Source organism: Bos javanicus, chromosome 11, assembly GCF_032452875.1.
Source record: "Bos javanicus breed banteng chromosome 11, ARS-OSU_banteng_1.0, whole genome shotgun sequence".
NCBI lineage: Eukaryota > Metazoa > Chordata > Mammalia > Artiodactyla > Bovidae > Bos > Bos javanicus.
This window is the reverse complement of record NC_083878.1, coordinates 6,160,688-6,177,279: the sequence shown is the minus strand read 5'-3', so window position 1 is coordinate 6,177,279 and position 16,592 is coordinate 6,160,688. Positions and strand designations below refer to the sequence as shown.

The window sequence follows — 16,592 nt, the reverse complement described above, 5'->3', positions numbered from 1 at the left end:
AGGGAGACTGTGGACACAGAATTTTTCATATAAAAAGTGTAGTTTCCTGAAAGTCACCGACTACATATTACAGTGTACTGATATGGCTTCAAGTTCAGACCCCAGGAGTGGGATTTAGCAGTTTTCTTCTTGGTCATGAAACAGTGTTGCCCCACTCTGAGTGGCTTTCAAACATTCATTCTACTCTCTGGATGTAATGTTAAACTTCAGTGTGTCAGTTGTACCTCAGCTATCATGGATATTCCTCTTGAACCTTAAATGCTAAATTAGTAGCTCAAACCATTTTCCTGTTCCTAGAGTGACCCGGAAGCTGAGTCCCACCTCTACTGTGACAAAGATTCTCAATTTGGGCAGGAGTGTGTGTAGCCTGAGAGCACACAAGGCATCACTGTTATTTCCACCAGATTAACAAGTCTAATTTTTTATTATTTCAGTCCTAATATTTAGGCTGTTTCCAAACTTTTTTCTGCTAAAAACCCTAGCCTTTGCACCCTCATAAAACACATCTCTACACACAGCTTCTGAATATATTCTCACAAGTTGTTTTCCTGGGTTGAAGGGTATAACATTTTTAATAGCTGCTGTAAAGACAGCTTAAGTCTACACGGTGTGTGGAAATCCCCTGGACTTGGTGAGTCTTCAAGGACAAAGAATAGCTATTATTTTCTGCTTCAAGAAGTAGTGTGTGGTTTTGATCAGAGAACTAAGTGTAAATTTTTAAAACAAAAAACATATTCTAGTTATATTCAGACTTTTTCCTCCTCACATTTCCAGAGAGAGTTTATTCAGTTCTGTAAGACTTTGTACAGTATGTTCCACAAAGACCCGGAAGAGAATGACCTGTACCAAGCCATCGCCACAGTAACGACGCTGCTGCTGCAGATTGGGGAGGTGGGGCAGCGCGGCAGCAGCTCTGGGAGCGGCTCCCAGGAAGGCGGGGAGGAGCTGCAGGCCTCGGCTCCTTCCCCCTCTTCTGAGCAGGACTTGGTGTTTGCCGAGACTGACACAGGGCAGAGTCCTCAGGCGTCCCAGGCATTTCCTGAGGAGGCACAAGGGGACTGGACCGTCTCCCTTGAACATATTTTAGCCTCACTTCTGACTGAACAGTCACTAGTCAACTTTTTTGAAAAGCCACTGGACATTAAATCCAAACTTGAAAATGCCAAGCTCAATCAGTACAGCCTCAAGACTTGTGAAATGAGCCGCCAGTCACAGCCTGAGCTCAAGCTGAGCAGCCCCTAGGACAGCGGTTGGCTGAGACCCATCTCCATACCAAAGCAGAGACCAGGTCCCTGGTGTGGTAAGCCCGGGAAGCCAGGTTTGTCTAGCTCACTGTGAGGCTTTACAAGCTGGGTACACACTGTGGCTGGGGGGCACTGATGCGACACCCAGCATTTGTTTAGACACTGTCAGTGCTAGAGCTAGTGTTCTGTTCTCAGTTGGAAGCTAAAAAAAGTGAGAGATGTCTGATACTAACCAAGTTGAGAGAAGCCCAAGCACTCATCCTTCACTTGAACGGGAGGGACAGAGTTCACTTTTAAGATTTGAAAGCCACTATCTGTGCAATTGTATTTGGCTTTTTTTGCACTAATTTTGTTTCAATGCTGGTAATTGAAACCATGTTAATGTATTTGGTTGTATTCACTTTGTGTCCTTCCAAAAAATGTGTACAAACCACGCTTTCAATGTTGGCCTCCAAGTTTTTTTAAAAAACAAAATTTTGTACTGACTTGGTTTGTGTCTGTATCTTATTCAGTGTCTAAGGTTTGGACTGGATACCTGGAGACCCACCCCGCCCCCCACGATGATGTTCACAGCATACACTCCAGGTAGCCTCCAACCCCACTACCCTCATCAATAGGGTTTCAAAAGGGCACCTCTTTATGCCATTTAATCCACATCAGTGATGAAACATAATCCCCGCAACACCTTGGTTTCAGGCTAAATTTAACATAACGTTTGTTCTTTTAAGAAAGGTTACCTCTGACCTTTAGCTACATGTGGAAATGGCAACCCACTCCAGTATTCTTGCCTGGAACATTCTAAGCACAGAGGAGCCCGGTGGGGTTGCAAGGAGTCAGACAGAACTGAACAACTGAGCACAAATCAGAAGTGAAAACACCTCATCGGATTACCAAATGGAGCTAAGAATGACAAACTGTACCTCTTTCATTAAATCTAAGACCCTCAAAAGCTTACCAGTTTAGTCTTTTAAAACTCCTGGGAGAAGGGGCCCAGGCATGGCAGCTGGGAAATGCTCTCCAGATGACCCTGTAACTGGGAAATGTTATAAGATACACAAGCCTTCACCTCCAACTAGAAAAGGAAAATCAAGATGCAAAGGCAGTTCAATAACTTTATTGGACCATCAGCAATTAGTTCTCATCCACATTGACTGTCTGTAGATCTGCAAAAGAAGCGACAGCCGGTCACCTTCCACACACACCTCATCCCATGCTCACACAAGAACCTTTTCTGCAAGGGCTTAGGCAAGTATTATTGCAAGTATTATTCTGAATGACCTTTCCCAACCCAGATACAGACGTGTTCCGTATCCTTTTGCATTTTCCCACACCATAACACAACTTCAGAAAGGTTTACTAACTATGCCTCTTACTTACATCCCTACTGGAAGGATCCAGAGATACAAGTAAATAGTGTTTGTTGAACAAATGAACTCTGGTTATAATAGGGCCAAGGATTTAAAAATTAAGTAGACCTTACTTTTGAAGGTGGTGACGGGCACGTAGGTAACCAAAGTATAGAGCTTGTTTGGCGAGTCTTCGTCTTCATTACGTTTTCTGGACAACCGCACACGGATCCGGTATGGGACATTCCTGAAAAATACAAAACACAGGTGTCTTGGGATGTGGAGGTGGAAACGGCAACCCAATACAAAAATACTCCAGTATTCTTGCTTGGAGAGTCCCATGGACAGAGGAACCTGGCAGGGTCCATGGGGTCTCAAAAAGTTTGACATGATTGAGCATGCTTGGGATATACCTGTCTCGGCTGGCAGCCACCACTGCCACAGCAGTGACCTCAGCAGAAATGTCAGCCCCACGTGTAAATGTTGGCTATGGGAGCTATGTTAAATCCCAAGCAGCACTAGGTGAACACATGTGACTGTTAAACGTTCAGTTTCCCGGCCTCACGCACACAATCCTCCTCATGGCTCACCAACCTCCTCAGCAGCATCACAGCTGACTGCACCTGCTCCTCTGTTGACCCAAAACATCTCTCAGTTCATGGGACACCCCTCTCCCCATCTCAAGGGAGCCCACAAACAGCTTTCATTAGACACTCCCCGCCACGACAGCCCACTGCAGGGCTAAAGCTCAGGTCCCTATCGTTGCATCCACCCCAATGTTAAAAGACCACCCAGATGCAGACAGCACCCCCACCCTGCTCGTCTCAAACTCTCCAGTCCCACTTCTATCCTGGCCCCTTAACTGTCCTTTACAGTAACCCCCAAATCTGCCTACAAGCAGGACTTCTCAGCCTGAGCACCGCTGAGACCTGGCCGCACCATTTCTTGTATGCGTTGTGTGTGGTTGGCCACTCTGTGCACTGTGTAACTGCTAGGAGTCTCTGGCCTGTAGCCCACCCCCACTGTGGACACTGCTCTTCAGTCTAGAGAAAGCCAGACTCCACACCATGACCTACAAGGTCTGTCTGCTGCCCAACTCCATCCTCACTCACTGTTCTCAAATCACACTGTCTACTCCACTCTGACTGTTCCCAGGTCACGTCTGTTCTCTTTGTGTGATGCACTTACCTGACCTGCACACTGCTGACTCCTTCAGGTCTTAGCTCAACACCAGGTTAAAAGGCCTCCCCGCAGATGCTACCCTACTCCCTGAGCCACGGCTACGTGATCTTTGTCTTACACCTCGTGTGCAATAGCTCAGTGGAATGGTGAACTCTATCTCATACCCAGACACTCCGTACCTGATCCCTTTGGCCCAGACGGCTTTGTTGAGCCTGGTGTCGATGCGCACATCCGGGGTTCCCATCTCCTTCATGGCAAACTTCCGGATTTCTTTGAGTGCCCTAGGGGCACGCTTCTTGAAACCCCTGAGATTCAAAAGTAAGTGAATGAAGTTGAGTACAAAATTAAAGGAAACACACAATACAGCGTGTTTTCATAAAACAAATCTAAACTAAACCTCTAACAACACAGGAACAATTCTTCACCACTATGTCATGCCCACCAATTACACAATGGTAATCTTCTATGCACAATCTACTTTCAATAATGTAGAACAAGGATTCAGTCTATGATCCTTAAAAGATGCTAATATATACACTGGTCAACACTTTCTCTTTTTCTGATAAAGCAAAAATACCCTCAAGCTCTGATACCATCTGCCACAGAGAATATATAATCAAAGAATGTTAGAATATGCTTGAACACAAAGCACACAACACTGAAGTAAATACTATGTCATCAGGTTTCGGCAATCATTCAATACTAAATTAAAGGTCCCTTATTAACTTGGTCTATGATTAAAGACGGAGAAGGCAATGGCATCCCACTCCAGTACTGTTGCCTGGAAAATCCCATGGACGGAGGAGCCTGGTAGGCTGCAGTCCATGGGGTCGCTAAGAGTTGGACACAACGGAGCGACTTCACTTTCACGCATTGGAGAAGAAAATGGCGACCCACTCCAGTGTTCTTGCCTGGAAAATCCCAGGGACGGAGAAGCCTGGTGGGCTGCAGTCCATGGGGTCGCACAGAGTCGGACACGACTGAAGTGACTTAGCAGCAGCATGATTAAAGACAAGGGGCCTGGATGGACTGATTTCCTCTCAAAAAATGAAGGCAACAGTTAATGCTACGGATTTCTCAGCATGTGTCAGGCACGATTAACCTGCTGTTTAGAAACGGATACATAAATTCCTTAAATTTCGTGCTTTCAGTTAAATACAAAATGTGAGAAAGCACAACTCTATTACTGGCTAAAATGATCAATCAGTTGGTTAAGTGAAAGCTATTCCAAGTGGGGCAGAGACCAAAAGTTAAACAGACTGTGAATGTTAAGAGCCACGTCAGTTACCATATCCGCCCCCTCCCCACTCTACCCCTCACCAGCCTCCTTGAACCCATCAAACAAGCTCACTTCATTCACTTAAATATTTAACCATACAGAAAAAAAATGCTACAAAGAAAAAACCAGAGAAAGGAGAGGAATAGGGAAGGGGGCTGCATGTTTAAGATGACCGCAGATACTGAAGTCAAGATCCAAGGAGAAGGGCGCCTGTTTAGCTACCTGTGAGAAAAAGCATTATGGGGGTGGGTAAGACTAAGCTCAACTGCTGCCCTGAATCAGGTACTTGCCAGCTATGATTAAGTAAGTGGCCAACCCATGTAGAGTCATAGCAGAACTCTGGCCTCTTAAGATGGTAAGATGGAAAAAAAAAAAAAGATGGTAAGATGGGAAGCCAGCCAATGGAGGGTCTGGGAGCAGACCCTCCAGGTGTTTGGAGTGGAGGAGGGAACCAGGAGCCCATCAAGGAAACAGTTCTTGTCTCCTTGGTGGTGGGAGGCAGTGTACTCAGGCCAAGGAAGGCAGACCCAAGAGGACATGCTCCCTTGCCAACAAAAAGGGAAGGCTGCAGGGAAACTGGAAAGTGTGTGAGTGGGTGGGGTGGGGTGGGGTGGGGGGGCAGCATGGACACAGGGAGTTTGGTTCAGGGTTATGTAAAATGTGAAATGCCTATTAAAAAACTATGCATCTCAACAGCAGCTGGACATACGAGGCCCTAAAACTAGTTGCTATTACCAAGCATAGTTAGAGAAGGGCTGAGTTATGGACTCAATATAAGAGGATGGGATGTGAGGAGAAACAGAGATCAAGGAGGAGCAGCTGCAGAGGCAAGAAAGACACTAGAATGTGAAATCCTACGGAGTAAAATGAATGAACAAAGAACTGCCAATTGTTGCCCATCAGGAACTAAAAACAACCCATTCATTTAGTACTGTGAAGGTCTTCACTTAGAGCTTTTGTAACAAAAATGCCTGAAAAACTCATCCACCCGTGATGGCTCAAACCCACTCTTCTAAAGTCTGGTTAACTGTGTGGCCTGTAAAACATCATCCTAGGATTTACTCTTCACCCTTTTCTCTCTGGATGCTTGTCTACCTCCTCCTCCTAGCTAGGAGGGCAGGATCTTTCGGTTTCCTGTTGAACCTGCAGACCCCAAGATACACTGATGTGCTCAATGTGCTCCCCACATGAATCCACCACGCCCGAAACAGAAAGACTCCATATACACAATACTCCCTGGATCACACATGATCAACACCTGGCCAGAAGTGCCAGGCCCAGTGGGGTGGCTGCCACATGTAGGTCCCTCACAAAATCAGCTGTCCAGATACACCCGACACCGACCAAGCCAGTCAAGAAATTTTTGCAGGGCAATGTTTGCTGTTAAAAAGAATCCAAACAGCAGCATTCAAGAAAAGATGCAGTCTCCAGTATCACTAGTGAGCACCATATGCAGAAAAGGGAAGAAAGGACTACAACCAGATCTCCAGAGACCAACACCAAGAACCCAGACATTGGAAATCACCCCCAATATTCCTGTGTATCGCCAACGCACAACGCACAACCTCCAGGTGTCCTCTCAGCAAACAACTCCACTGACACATCCTTTCCTGGTCTCTACAACGGTTTCACTCCCAGTATTACGACTTTCCCAGTGTCAGGATCCATCTGTGTGCATCAGGGAACTAAAGAAACCGCATCACAGCGTTCCTGTTCTTGGTCAGTCCGGCTTCAATTAACTAGTGAACTTGACTACAAAGACCTAGACACATCAGCGTTCCCTCCTGCACAACCTTCAGGCCTTCAAGGGTTTTATTCAACGACAAAGCAACGAGTGGACTGGTTTAATCACTATATCTCCTCAAGTTGGCTCTCCCAGAAACCTTACCGTTTTACCTCCCGTTTCTAGGTATCAACCTCTGAGGTATTACCCTTTAAACCCTATAAACCTGAAACAGGGTCCATGGAAATAAGACTTGAGCTTTCACAGCATTAATGCGTAATTTCTGGCCCACCCAGCCTTCAGGCTAGACAGATTCAGGGACCACCAGACCGTGATTTCGGGAGCCCCCAACAGCAGCGCCAGCGGCAGGCCGCAGGGGTACTCACACTCCATGGATGCGCTTGTGAATGTTGATGGTGTATTCTCTTGTCACCACCTCGTTGATGGCGGACCGGCCCTTCTTCTTCTCGCCGCCCTTCTTTGCGGGAGCCATCTAAACAAACCCAGGCGACAAAGCCGCTCAGGGAGAGTGCGTCAAACCTAAGTCAAGCCCTCCCTCCCGGCACGGCCTCACGCAGCCGCCCTCGGTACGGTTTCCGGGGACAGAAAGTCCGGCCAGGTCCCTGAAGCCCCAGGTCTGGGTAAACAAGCCGGCTACCCCGCGGCCCAAGTATCCGTATCCCTTAGGTGCCGCCGCCCCGGAAACCCCTGCAGCTCGGGTTCCCCCAAGACTGGCCTCTCTCAGGCTCCGGGAGCCCTTAAATGCAGCGTAGATTCCCGTGCGCCGGGGACGCGGGGTCCCAGGCCAGCTCAGGACAGAGCCTGCAGGCCTGGTCACCACAATCCAAGTAGAGGATGGCACCGGATTACTGCAGACCAAACTCAGCAGCCATACTCACCCTGCAGGGCCGGGGATGGAAAGGAAGAGCGCGAGGGATTGTGGGAGAAGGAAAGCAGCCTCGCAAGTACAACTTCCGGGTTACCTGGAGGCGGGGGAAGGAAGAGGCGCTGCAGTGACGCAAGCAGCGCGCGCCGGGGGGAAAAGGCGTGAAGGCCTCTGGGGCGGGGCCTCGGGCGTCCCGCTTTCTTTCGCAGCTTCCTCTCTCCGGTCTCCACCTCCTGCGCGCGAACGAGGGTGGGAGGGGCTTGCGGTTCGCGTTTAAGTCTTCAGAGAAAACGGGATCCTGGTCCCCAGGTGGAGTGGGGCAGGATAGGCAGAGAAAATGCTCTTCTGTTTTTCCCACTCGCTCAGTGATTCGGCCAGCATTGCCTGAACCTGTGAGCCTGGTTGGCAGCCCGGAGATGACCTACGCGCCTGCCGGCCTGGAGGGAGCCGGGAGCCTTTCCCGGCGGCAGCGATCAGCTAGCTGCAGAGATGCAGAGGGGCCTAGGCTAGGGGCGACGAGGGAGGCAGAGCAGAGGTGGGTTTGCACAAGAAGCGTTTCGAAATTAAAAGCGCCAGTTTGTAACCGACTATATGAAATGTCAATTCAGTAGACAGTTATTGATAAAATCACCTTAGAAAGGGAGAGTGAAGTACTATGTACTGTCTATTATATTGGAGAAATCAATATGATTTCGTGACCTTAAATATGTTTTTAGCTCTATCACAACAAAATGACCCAATAACAGCAATGGAAGCAGCGCTTTTATCCAACACCTGGTGTAAAATAGGTACCTTGAAAATGATGCCAGGAGGTTAGGTGTGAGTTGACAGACTTCATGGCCAAGTCCCGGGTCCCCATGCCAAACCCACGGGTTCAGAACTCTGGACCTTCCGTCTGCTGATCAGAGGGGTGCCTTCTGCTGTATTTCCCCTATCCACATGATGTGTGCACAGGTCTCTGTGTGCACAGGTCTCCCAGACAGACACACAAACCCTGGTGCACACTTATGCATCACATAAGTGCTGGCAAGCAAGAGGCCATGGAACCAGGTGAGTTTAATTATGGGCTATACCTGCTTCTGTGGATTATGGCTTGGTCATCTCTATGGATTACCCATGTCTCTTAAGTTAGAGATGTTTCCAGGAACTTTTTCTGGTTTTGTCAGTTTGTTTTGCTATCATTTCTAAAAGAAGCATTGATTTCTTCCGGCACAATTTTTAAAATAAAGATCAGGATCCCAATAGGCTGAGATGCATGTGAGCTCAAAAAACCTAAGGCCATTACCCAGATTATTGGTTGCTCGCTCCCACCTTTTCTGGATTTTTGATTATCCTTAGAAACGTGTTGAAATTAAAAAAAAAAAAAAGTTTACTGACGAAGAGAGGTATGAATGCATCAAGAACAAGGTACAGAAACTGCCTCAAAAGGAAATTATACAAATTTGTTAATTTATTACAAAATGTCCACTCACAGAAATACACAAGAAAACTTTTATCCTTTTATATTTTGGGAAAGGAACTGGTGTCTCAGATACAAAATAATTTACACAGAATCCATACAGTTTTATTTTATATAGAAATAGGTCCTTATTACAACGGCTGTACAATTCACTACACTTCGTCTTATAATTACATAAAATCTTCTCTTTAGAAACATCTCAACAAAACATACAAAAAAAGCAAAGTGCATTTTTGAAAAGGAAAATCCACTCCTGGGTCTCGGTCAGGAAAGATATGTAGAAAGCTGTGGCATCCTCACTCCGAGGGCCAGCATGGCGGGGAGGGGCGTTTCCTGGGGCCCTGTCTGGTCTGTAAAACCTTCCCTTTCCCAGTCCTTGAGTCCTGTCAGAATCCCAGAACATTACCTGCAGGATTGTACTTTGCGTTGAGTCACCTTTGTAGTTGCAATCACCGGGAAGTCAACAGAAGACAGTCCAGTGTTACATTCAGGATAAGGTAAAAAAGCCAATCACCAGAACGGTGTGGGGAGAAGAGTCTCATTCCATTAGGGTTTAGGCGGGAGGGTGGGAGGTGGGGGGGCTGCAGTCTGGTTAATAATGCCCAGCTTTGCTTTCTGATTGGTGGGCTGTTTTTGTTACTGGGGTCTCCGTGTGAAGTCAGGAGACTTGGTTAAAAAACAAAAAAAAAAAGGAAAGTGCCTACGTTATCTCCTTGTGCAGCTGTGCAAATTAAGACAGAAACGATCATCTAAACATAATGAGAAAAAAAATCATCTCTCCATTCAAGACATCGCTGACCGGGTGCTTCTCCGAGGAAAGAGGGTCTGGAGAGTGAAGGCCAATGAGCACATGCGCACGTGGCGCAGAGGCTGGTCCACGCTGGGAGGAGGGGCGATCCAGCAGAGACGCTCCATCTCTAAGCTGAACAGAGTGATGCTCTGATGCGCTCAGCTGGGGACCGCGGTCGGTCCGTCTGGGTATGGTTGTAGAGTGTGGCTATGAAGCACAGGGAAAGGGGAAACAGGGCCAGCTTCCCTGCTCACTCATGTCCATGCTGGCCGCTGCCCTCGGACACGGTCACCACCCAGGAGCTCTGAAATGGATGCGGCGTGCACGGAAGTTGGGGTGTCCTTTAAACCCTTCTCCCCAACTCCTTGGCCACCCGCCCCCTCGTCCGTCCATTGGTTAAAGCTGATGTGACCCAACCGAGGTGCCCGGCCACTACCGGGGCGGCTGCTGGAGGCCTGAGGACTCAGACAGGCTGCTGACCCTTCGGGCCGGGCGCGCGGGCCCCGGCGTCGGGTAGACCAGGGACCCTGGCTGTTGCGAGTAGGTGGAGAGAAGGAGGGAGTCCTGCTGCTCACTGTGCAAAGAGGTTGGCACCTGCACCTGGAAAGAAAGGAACCAGCTCCAGGGAAGGTTCTGGGATTCAGGGACTCCTTCCCTAAATGGCTGGGGCGGTGATGCAGTCCTCCTCAGATTAAAGGGTCCTCCTCCCCTGCCTGAAGACCTGGGGGGAAGGAAGCCCAGCTCTCAGGCCAGCACTAGGGGTTCCTCCTGGCCCGGTGGCCGGGGGCCCGCTGCTGCTGCTGCTAAGTCACTTCAGTCGTGTCTGACTCTGTGTGACCCCACAGACGGCAGCCCACCAGGCTCCCCTGTCCCTGGGATTCTAGGCTGCAGGAAGTGGTTTCTTGAACACATGCACAGGAGCCCCCACATAGCCTGTGTGGTATTGGATGCTGGAACCTGACACCACATGCACATCATTGCCGGTACAGCATCTAAACAGGCCTGCAGTCCACATACTTTTCACTGGTGGTCCCTATTTCCAGAATCACTTCCAAATACAGCCATGTGCCAGGAAGCATCCTAATTTGAAGCTCAGAAACTCACTGGGTTTTCCTGGTGGTAAAGAATGGTAAAGAATGGTAAAGAATCCACCTGCAGTGCAGGAGACCTGGGTTCAATCCCTGGGTTGGGAAGATCCCCTGGAGAAGGGCATGGTAACCCAGTTCAGTATCCTCAAAGCCTGGAAAATCCCATGGACAGAGGAGCCTGGGGTGGGGGCTACAGTCCACAGAGCCTCAAAGAGTCAGACACGACTGAAAACTGACAACAACTGGTCAAACATTAACTCTGGAACCTTCAGTCTCACCTCGCATTATTCCCAGCCATGAAATCTCCCCTCTAAGGAACCCAGTCCACCCTGTTTCCAAAGCTGCGCAAGGCACATCTGCCCCTCTACCTCGGTGCAGGCTGCCTCTGTTGTTGAAACGTTGTCCCCTCACACCTCACACTCAGCCATCCACTCTTGGAGAGTTTCCGTCCCCACGCCCCATCCTTTTTTGACCTTGGCCCCCCAGCCCCAGTGCTCCATTGGCACTGACTCTCTGTGATGTCCCCTGTCCCCCTGCGCTCAGGGTCCCTGAGTGCTCCTTGCATCCTTAGCCCTGCATCTGGGTGGAACAGGCACCTACAAGCACGCCGGTGGCTCCTGATGAAGGCACAGATAGATGGGCAGCTTCTACCTTTCCCCCTGCCTTCTCCCCTCATCAGTTCCTGTCCCAGATCACTCCAGGGTCCTGCAAGCAGACCAGGGAGCAAAGATGCAGTCCAGAGTTAACTCCCACTAAGATGTGGTGTTAGGGAGATCTGAAAACTATGCCATAGCTGGTTTAGCTGCCTTGGAATTCAATTACAATTTAGAACTCGAGGAGGACTCTGCATCTTGGTCACCCCACACATTCGCCTATGGCTTCGAGGATGCCCAAGCGGGGCAGGCGGGGGTGGGGAAGCAAAAGCTACACTGTGCCTTCTGGTAGGGGCTTGAGGCTGTGGAGGAGGCCCCATTGGACAGGAAGGGGCACATGGGCATGTGTGGGAGGGAAGGCCAGACCCTGAGCAGACACTTCTGTCCCATCTGATCCCCCAGCCACTGACTCACAGCCCTTCCTTCCAGTGCTTGTGGCACTTGCTTAAAATAAGAAGTGACCACAAGATTACCTATATACAATGGAATATTACTCAGCCATTAAAAAGAATGGAATAATGCCATTTGCAGCAACATGGATGGATAGAGATTGTCATACTGAGTGAAGTAAGTCAGAGAAGGAGAAATAGTGTATGACATCTGTTATATGTGGAATCTAAAATGAAATTATACAAATTAACTTATTTACAAAACAGAAACAGACTCACAGACTTAAAAGAGAAGGAACTTATGGTCCCCAGGGGGGACAAAGGGAGAGAAGGGATAGTTAGGGAGTTAAGGATGGACATGTACACACTGCTGCATTTAAAATGGATATCCAACAAGGTCTTACTGTACAGCACAGGAGACTCTGCTCGTTGTTAAGTGGCAGCCTGGATGGGGTGGGAGTTTGGGGAAGAATGGATACATGTATATGTATAGCTGAATCCCTTTGCTGCCCACCTGAAACTATCACAACATTGTTAATCAGCTATACTCCAATATAAAATAAAACTTAAAAAAAAAAGAAGTGACCACAAGGAAACATGCCCCACATTTTCCTGGAAAGCCTCAAATTCATGCAATGTTATCTCATTCATTTAAAGGAAGTTTGATGAACCTTTAAACATGATGTAATTTTCTACTCGTATGAGATACTGCATATAAACACACTAACAAGCCCAACAAACATGGCAATCAGTGTCTGATTTTTGCTCTAAGAAAGTGTAGACACCATAATAAAAATTACTTTTTAAAAAATGGACCTTCTTAGTGCGTAACGACAAGAGGCCAAATAGCTGCTTCTAAGTTTCTCACACTGTATATACATAGACTTTATCAACTTGGAGCGTGATAAACTTTAGAAATGATAAAGTTTCAAATGAATCTGTCTGAGGCTTATTTTTATACTGACGCCTAGAACCCCGTTGAAAGCCCGGAACGAAAGGAAGGGCCCATCAGGCCTGGGCTGGGGACTCGGCCATGTCTCCCCCTCCCCAGGCGCAGCCCAGCCCCACCTGAAGAAAGTGCGGAGGCTGCGGCTGGGCCTGTGCAGGCTTCAGGGGTGACGGCTGGGAGGCGGGGAAGCTGGGCTGCAGCCCCATCAGCAGGACAGGGGTGGCGGCGCTGCTGCTGGTGGTGTGCACGTCGGGGTTCTGAAACACGGCCTGGCTCTGTGGATACCTGTTTGGTGACACACAGAAGAAAGACCTTTACAAAAACTATTGACATGACACCAAGGACACGGATGACAAGAGGAAAACAGACAGACAGGACTTCATCACAGCTAAGACCTTGTGAGCATCACTGTCCATGCAGTGAAAACATTGCCGGAAAAAAAAAAGCTGTCAGAAAAATCTTTGCAAGTCCTATATCTAATAAGAGGTTGCTATCCAGCTACATTTCTACAACTCACCACCACAACAAATGCAAATAACCTGGTTAAAAAATGGGCAAAAGGCTTAAGTAGACATCCTGGAAAGAAAAGGTCCAAATGGCCAATAAGCACATGAAAAGAGTCATTAGGGAAATGCAAATCAAAACCAAATGAGGACTTCCCTGATGGCACAGTGGATAAGAATCTGCCTGCCAATGCAGGAGACAAGGGTTCAGTCCCTGGTCATACCACATGCCACGGGGCAAACTAATCCCCACAAATGTTACCATGGCAAAACTGGGAGTCAACAGTGTTACTCAGCATGCAGTTGGCATCATTGTAAACAAACAAGTTAAGGGCAAGATTCTTGCCAAGAGAATTAATGTGTGTACTGAACATATTAAGTACTCTAAGAGCTTCCTGAAATGTGTGAAGGAAAATGATCAGAAAAAGAAGGAAGCCAAAGAGAAAGGGACTTGGGTTCAGTTGAAGTGCCAGCCCTGCCCATCAACAGAAAATTGGATTAAAGATTTACTGAGCATGGCCTCGCCCATTAGAGCAAGACCCCAATTCCCCCACAGCCAGGCCCTCCCATCAGGAACCTTCAACAAGCCCCTTAGTCTCATCCATCAGAGGGTAGACAGAATGAAAACCACAGTCACAGAAAACTAACCAAACTGATCACATGGATCACAGCCTTGTCTAACTCAATGAAACTATGAGCCATGCCGTATAGGGCCACCCAAGACAGACAGGTCATGGTGGAGATTTCTGACAAAGTGGTCCACTGGAGAAGGGAATAGCAAACCACTTCAGTATTCTTGCCTTGAGAACCCCATGAACCCAGGATGAAAAGGAAAAAAGACATACACTGAAAGGTGAACTCTCCAGGTTGGTAGATGCCCAATATGCTACTGGAGAAGAGTAGAGAAATAACTCCAGAAAGAATGAAGAGACAAAGCCAAAGCAAAACAATGCCCCATTATGGATGTGACTGGTGATGGAAGTAAAGTTCAGTGCTGTAAAGAACAATATTGCATCAGATCAGATCAGATCAGTCGCTCAGTCGTGTCCGACCCTTTGCGACCCCATGAATCACAGCACGCCAGGCCTCCCTGTCCATCACCAACTCCCGGAGTTCACTCAGACTCACGTCCATCGAGTCAGTGATGCCATCCAGCCATCTCATCCTCTGTCGTACCCTTCTCCTCTTGCCCCCAATCCCTCCCAGCATCAGAGTCTTTTCCAATGAGTCAACTCTTCTCATGAGGTGGCCAAAGTACTGGAGTTTCAGCTTTAGCATCATTGCATAGGAACCTGGAATGTTAGGTCCATGAATCAAGGTAAATTGGAAGTGGTCAAACAGATGGCAAGAGTGAACATTGACATTTTAGGAATCAGTGAATGAAAATGGAATGAGCGAATTTAATTCAGATGACCATTATATCTACTACTGTGGGCAAGAACCCCTTAGAAGAAATGGAGTAGCCCTCACAGTCAACAAGAGAGTCTGAAATGCAGTACTTGGGTATAATCTAAAAAATGACAGAATGATCTCTGTTTGTTTTCAAGGCAAACCATTCAATATCACAATAATCCAAGCCTATGCCCTAATTGAAGAAAGTAGGGAAAACCACTAGACCATTCAGGTATGACCTAAATCAAATCCCTTATGATTACACAGTGTAAGTGAGAAATAGACTTAAGGGACTAGATTTGATAGACAGAGTACCTGATGAACTATGGATGGAGGTTCGTGACCTTGTACAGGAGACAGGGAGCAAGACCATCCCCAAGAAAAAGAAATGCAAAAGAGGAAACTGGCTGTCTGAGGCCGCCTTACAAATAACTGAAAAGAAGATCAGTGAAAAGCAAAGGAAAAAAGGAAAGATATACCCATTTGAATGCAGAGTTCCAGAGAACTGCAAGGAGAGATAAGAAAGCCTTCCTCAGTGATCAGTGCAAAGAAATAGAGGAAAATAATAGAATAGGAAAGACTAGAGATCTCAAGAAAATTAGAGATACCAAGGGAACATTTCATGTGAAGATGGGCTCAATAAAGTATAGAAATGGTAATAGACCTAACAGAAGCAGAGGATATTAAGAGGTGGCAAGAATACACAGAAGAACTGTACAAAAAAGATCTTCATGACCAAGATAATCAAGATGGTGTGATCACTCAGCTAGAACCAGACATCCTGAAATGTGAAGTCAAGTGGGCCTTAGGAAGCATCACTACAAACAAAGCTAGTGGAGGTGATAGAATTCCAGTTGAGTTATTTCAAATCCTGAAAGATGATGCTGTGAAAGTGCTGCACTCAATATGCCAGCAAATTGGGAAAACTCAGCAGTGGCCACAGGACTGGAGAAGGTCAGTTTTCATTCCAATCCCAAAGAAAGGCAATGCCAAAGAATGCTCAAACTACCGCACAATTGCACTCATCTCACACGCTAGTAAAGTAATGCTCAAAATTCTCCAAGCCAGGCTCCAGCAATACATGAACCATGAACTTCCAGATGTTCAAGCTGGTTTTAGAAAACCAGAGATCAAATGGCCAACATCTGCTGGATCATCAAATAAGCAAGAGAGTTCCAGAAAAACATTTATTTCTGCTTTATTGACTATGCCAAAGCCTTTGACTGTGTAGCTCACAATAAACTGTGGAAAATTCTGAAAGAGATGGGAATACCAGATCACCTGACCTGCCTCTTGAGAAACCTATATGCAGGTCAGGAAGCAACAGTTAGAACTGGACATGGAACAACAGACTGATTCCAAATAGGAAAAGGAGTATGTCAAGGCTGTATATTGTCACCCTGCTTATTTCACTTATATGCGGAGTACATCATGAGAAACGCTGGACTGGAAGAAACACAAGCTGGCATCAAGATTGCGGGGAGAAATATCAATAACCTCAGATATGCAGATGACACCATCCTTATGGCAGAAAGTGAAGAAGAACTAAAGAGCCTCTTGATGAGAGTGAAAGAGGAGAGTGAAAAAGTTGGCTTAAAGCTCAACATTCAGAAAACTAAGATCATGGCATCTGGTCACATCACTTCATGGCAAATAGATGGGGAAACAGTAGAATCAGTGGCTGACTTTATTTTTTGGGCTCCAAAATC

The 16,592-nt window shown here is 47.2% G+C and overlaps 3 protein-coding genes across 11 annotated transcripts in view; 1 reads left to right on the top strand and 2 right to left on the bottom strand.

The window, feature by feature from the left end:
* TBC1D8 (TBC1 domain family member 8) overlaps window positions 1-1,729 on the top strand; it is a 140,094-nt gene extending 138,365 nt beyond the window's left edge. For all 5 annotated transcript variants that reach the window (XM_061431676.1, XM_061431675.1, XM_061431677.1 and 2 more), the window contains one exon: window positions 775-1,729. In XM_061431676.1, the coding sequence (XP_061287660.1) occupies window positions 775-1,242 (468 nt within the window). In that variant the 3' untranslated portion in view covers window positions 1,243-1,729. The remainder of the gene's footprint in view (window positions 1-774) is intronic.
* Window positions 1,730-2,342: 613 nt separating this feature from the next.
* Window positions 2,343-7,775, bottom strand: RPL31 (ribosomal protein L31). Its single transcript, XM_061431687.1, has 5 exons — window positions 7,674-7,775; window positions 7,161-7,267; window positions 3,952-4,077; window positions 2,725-2,837; window positions 2,343-2,407 (listed from the first exon to the last, which is right to left on the bottom strand). The coding sequence occupies exons 2-5, from the start codon at window positions 7,265-7,267 to the stop codon at window positions 2,376-2,378; spliced, it is 378 nt and encodes a 125-aa protein (XP_061287671.1). The 5' UTR covers window positions 7,674-7,775; the 3' UTR covers window positions 2,343-2,375.
* Window positions 7,776-9,088: 1,313 nt separating this feature from the next.
* NPAS2 (neuronal PAS domain protein 2) overlaps window positions 9,089-16,592 on the bottom strand; it is a 198,258-nt gene continuing 190,754 nt past the window's right edge. For 4 of the 5 annotated variants that reach the window (XM_061431680.1, XM_061431681.1, XM_061431685.1 and 1 more), the window contains 2 exons: window positions 13,108-13,273; window positions 9,089-10,509 (listed from right to left, as the gene is read on the bottom strand). In XM_061431680.1, the coding sequence (XP_061287664.1) occupies window positions 10,342-10,509; window positions 13,108-13,273 (334 nt within the window). In that variant the 3' untranslated portion in view covers window positions 9,089-10,341. The remainder of the gene's footprint in view (window positions 10,510-13,107; window positions 13,274-16,592) is intronic. The other variant, XM_061431682.1, reaches the window with a different exon arrangement.

Excerpts from the sequence above, each read along its gene's own strand:
- RPL31 (XM_061431687.1), bottom strand. The coding sequence starts at position 7,267 with ATGGCTCCCGCAAAGAAGGGCGGCGAGAAGAAGAAGGGCCGGTCCGCC. Across the intron at positions 2,838-3,951 it reads GTCTGGGCCAAAGGGATCAG|GAATGTCCCATACCGGATCC; the intron begins GTACGGAGTGTC and ends TGTATTTTTCAG. Across the intron at positions 2,408-2,724 it reads GCCCGTCACCACCTTCAAAA|ATCTACAGACAGTCAATGTG; the intron begins GTAAGGTCTACT and ends CTTCTTTTGCAG.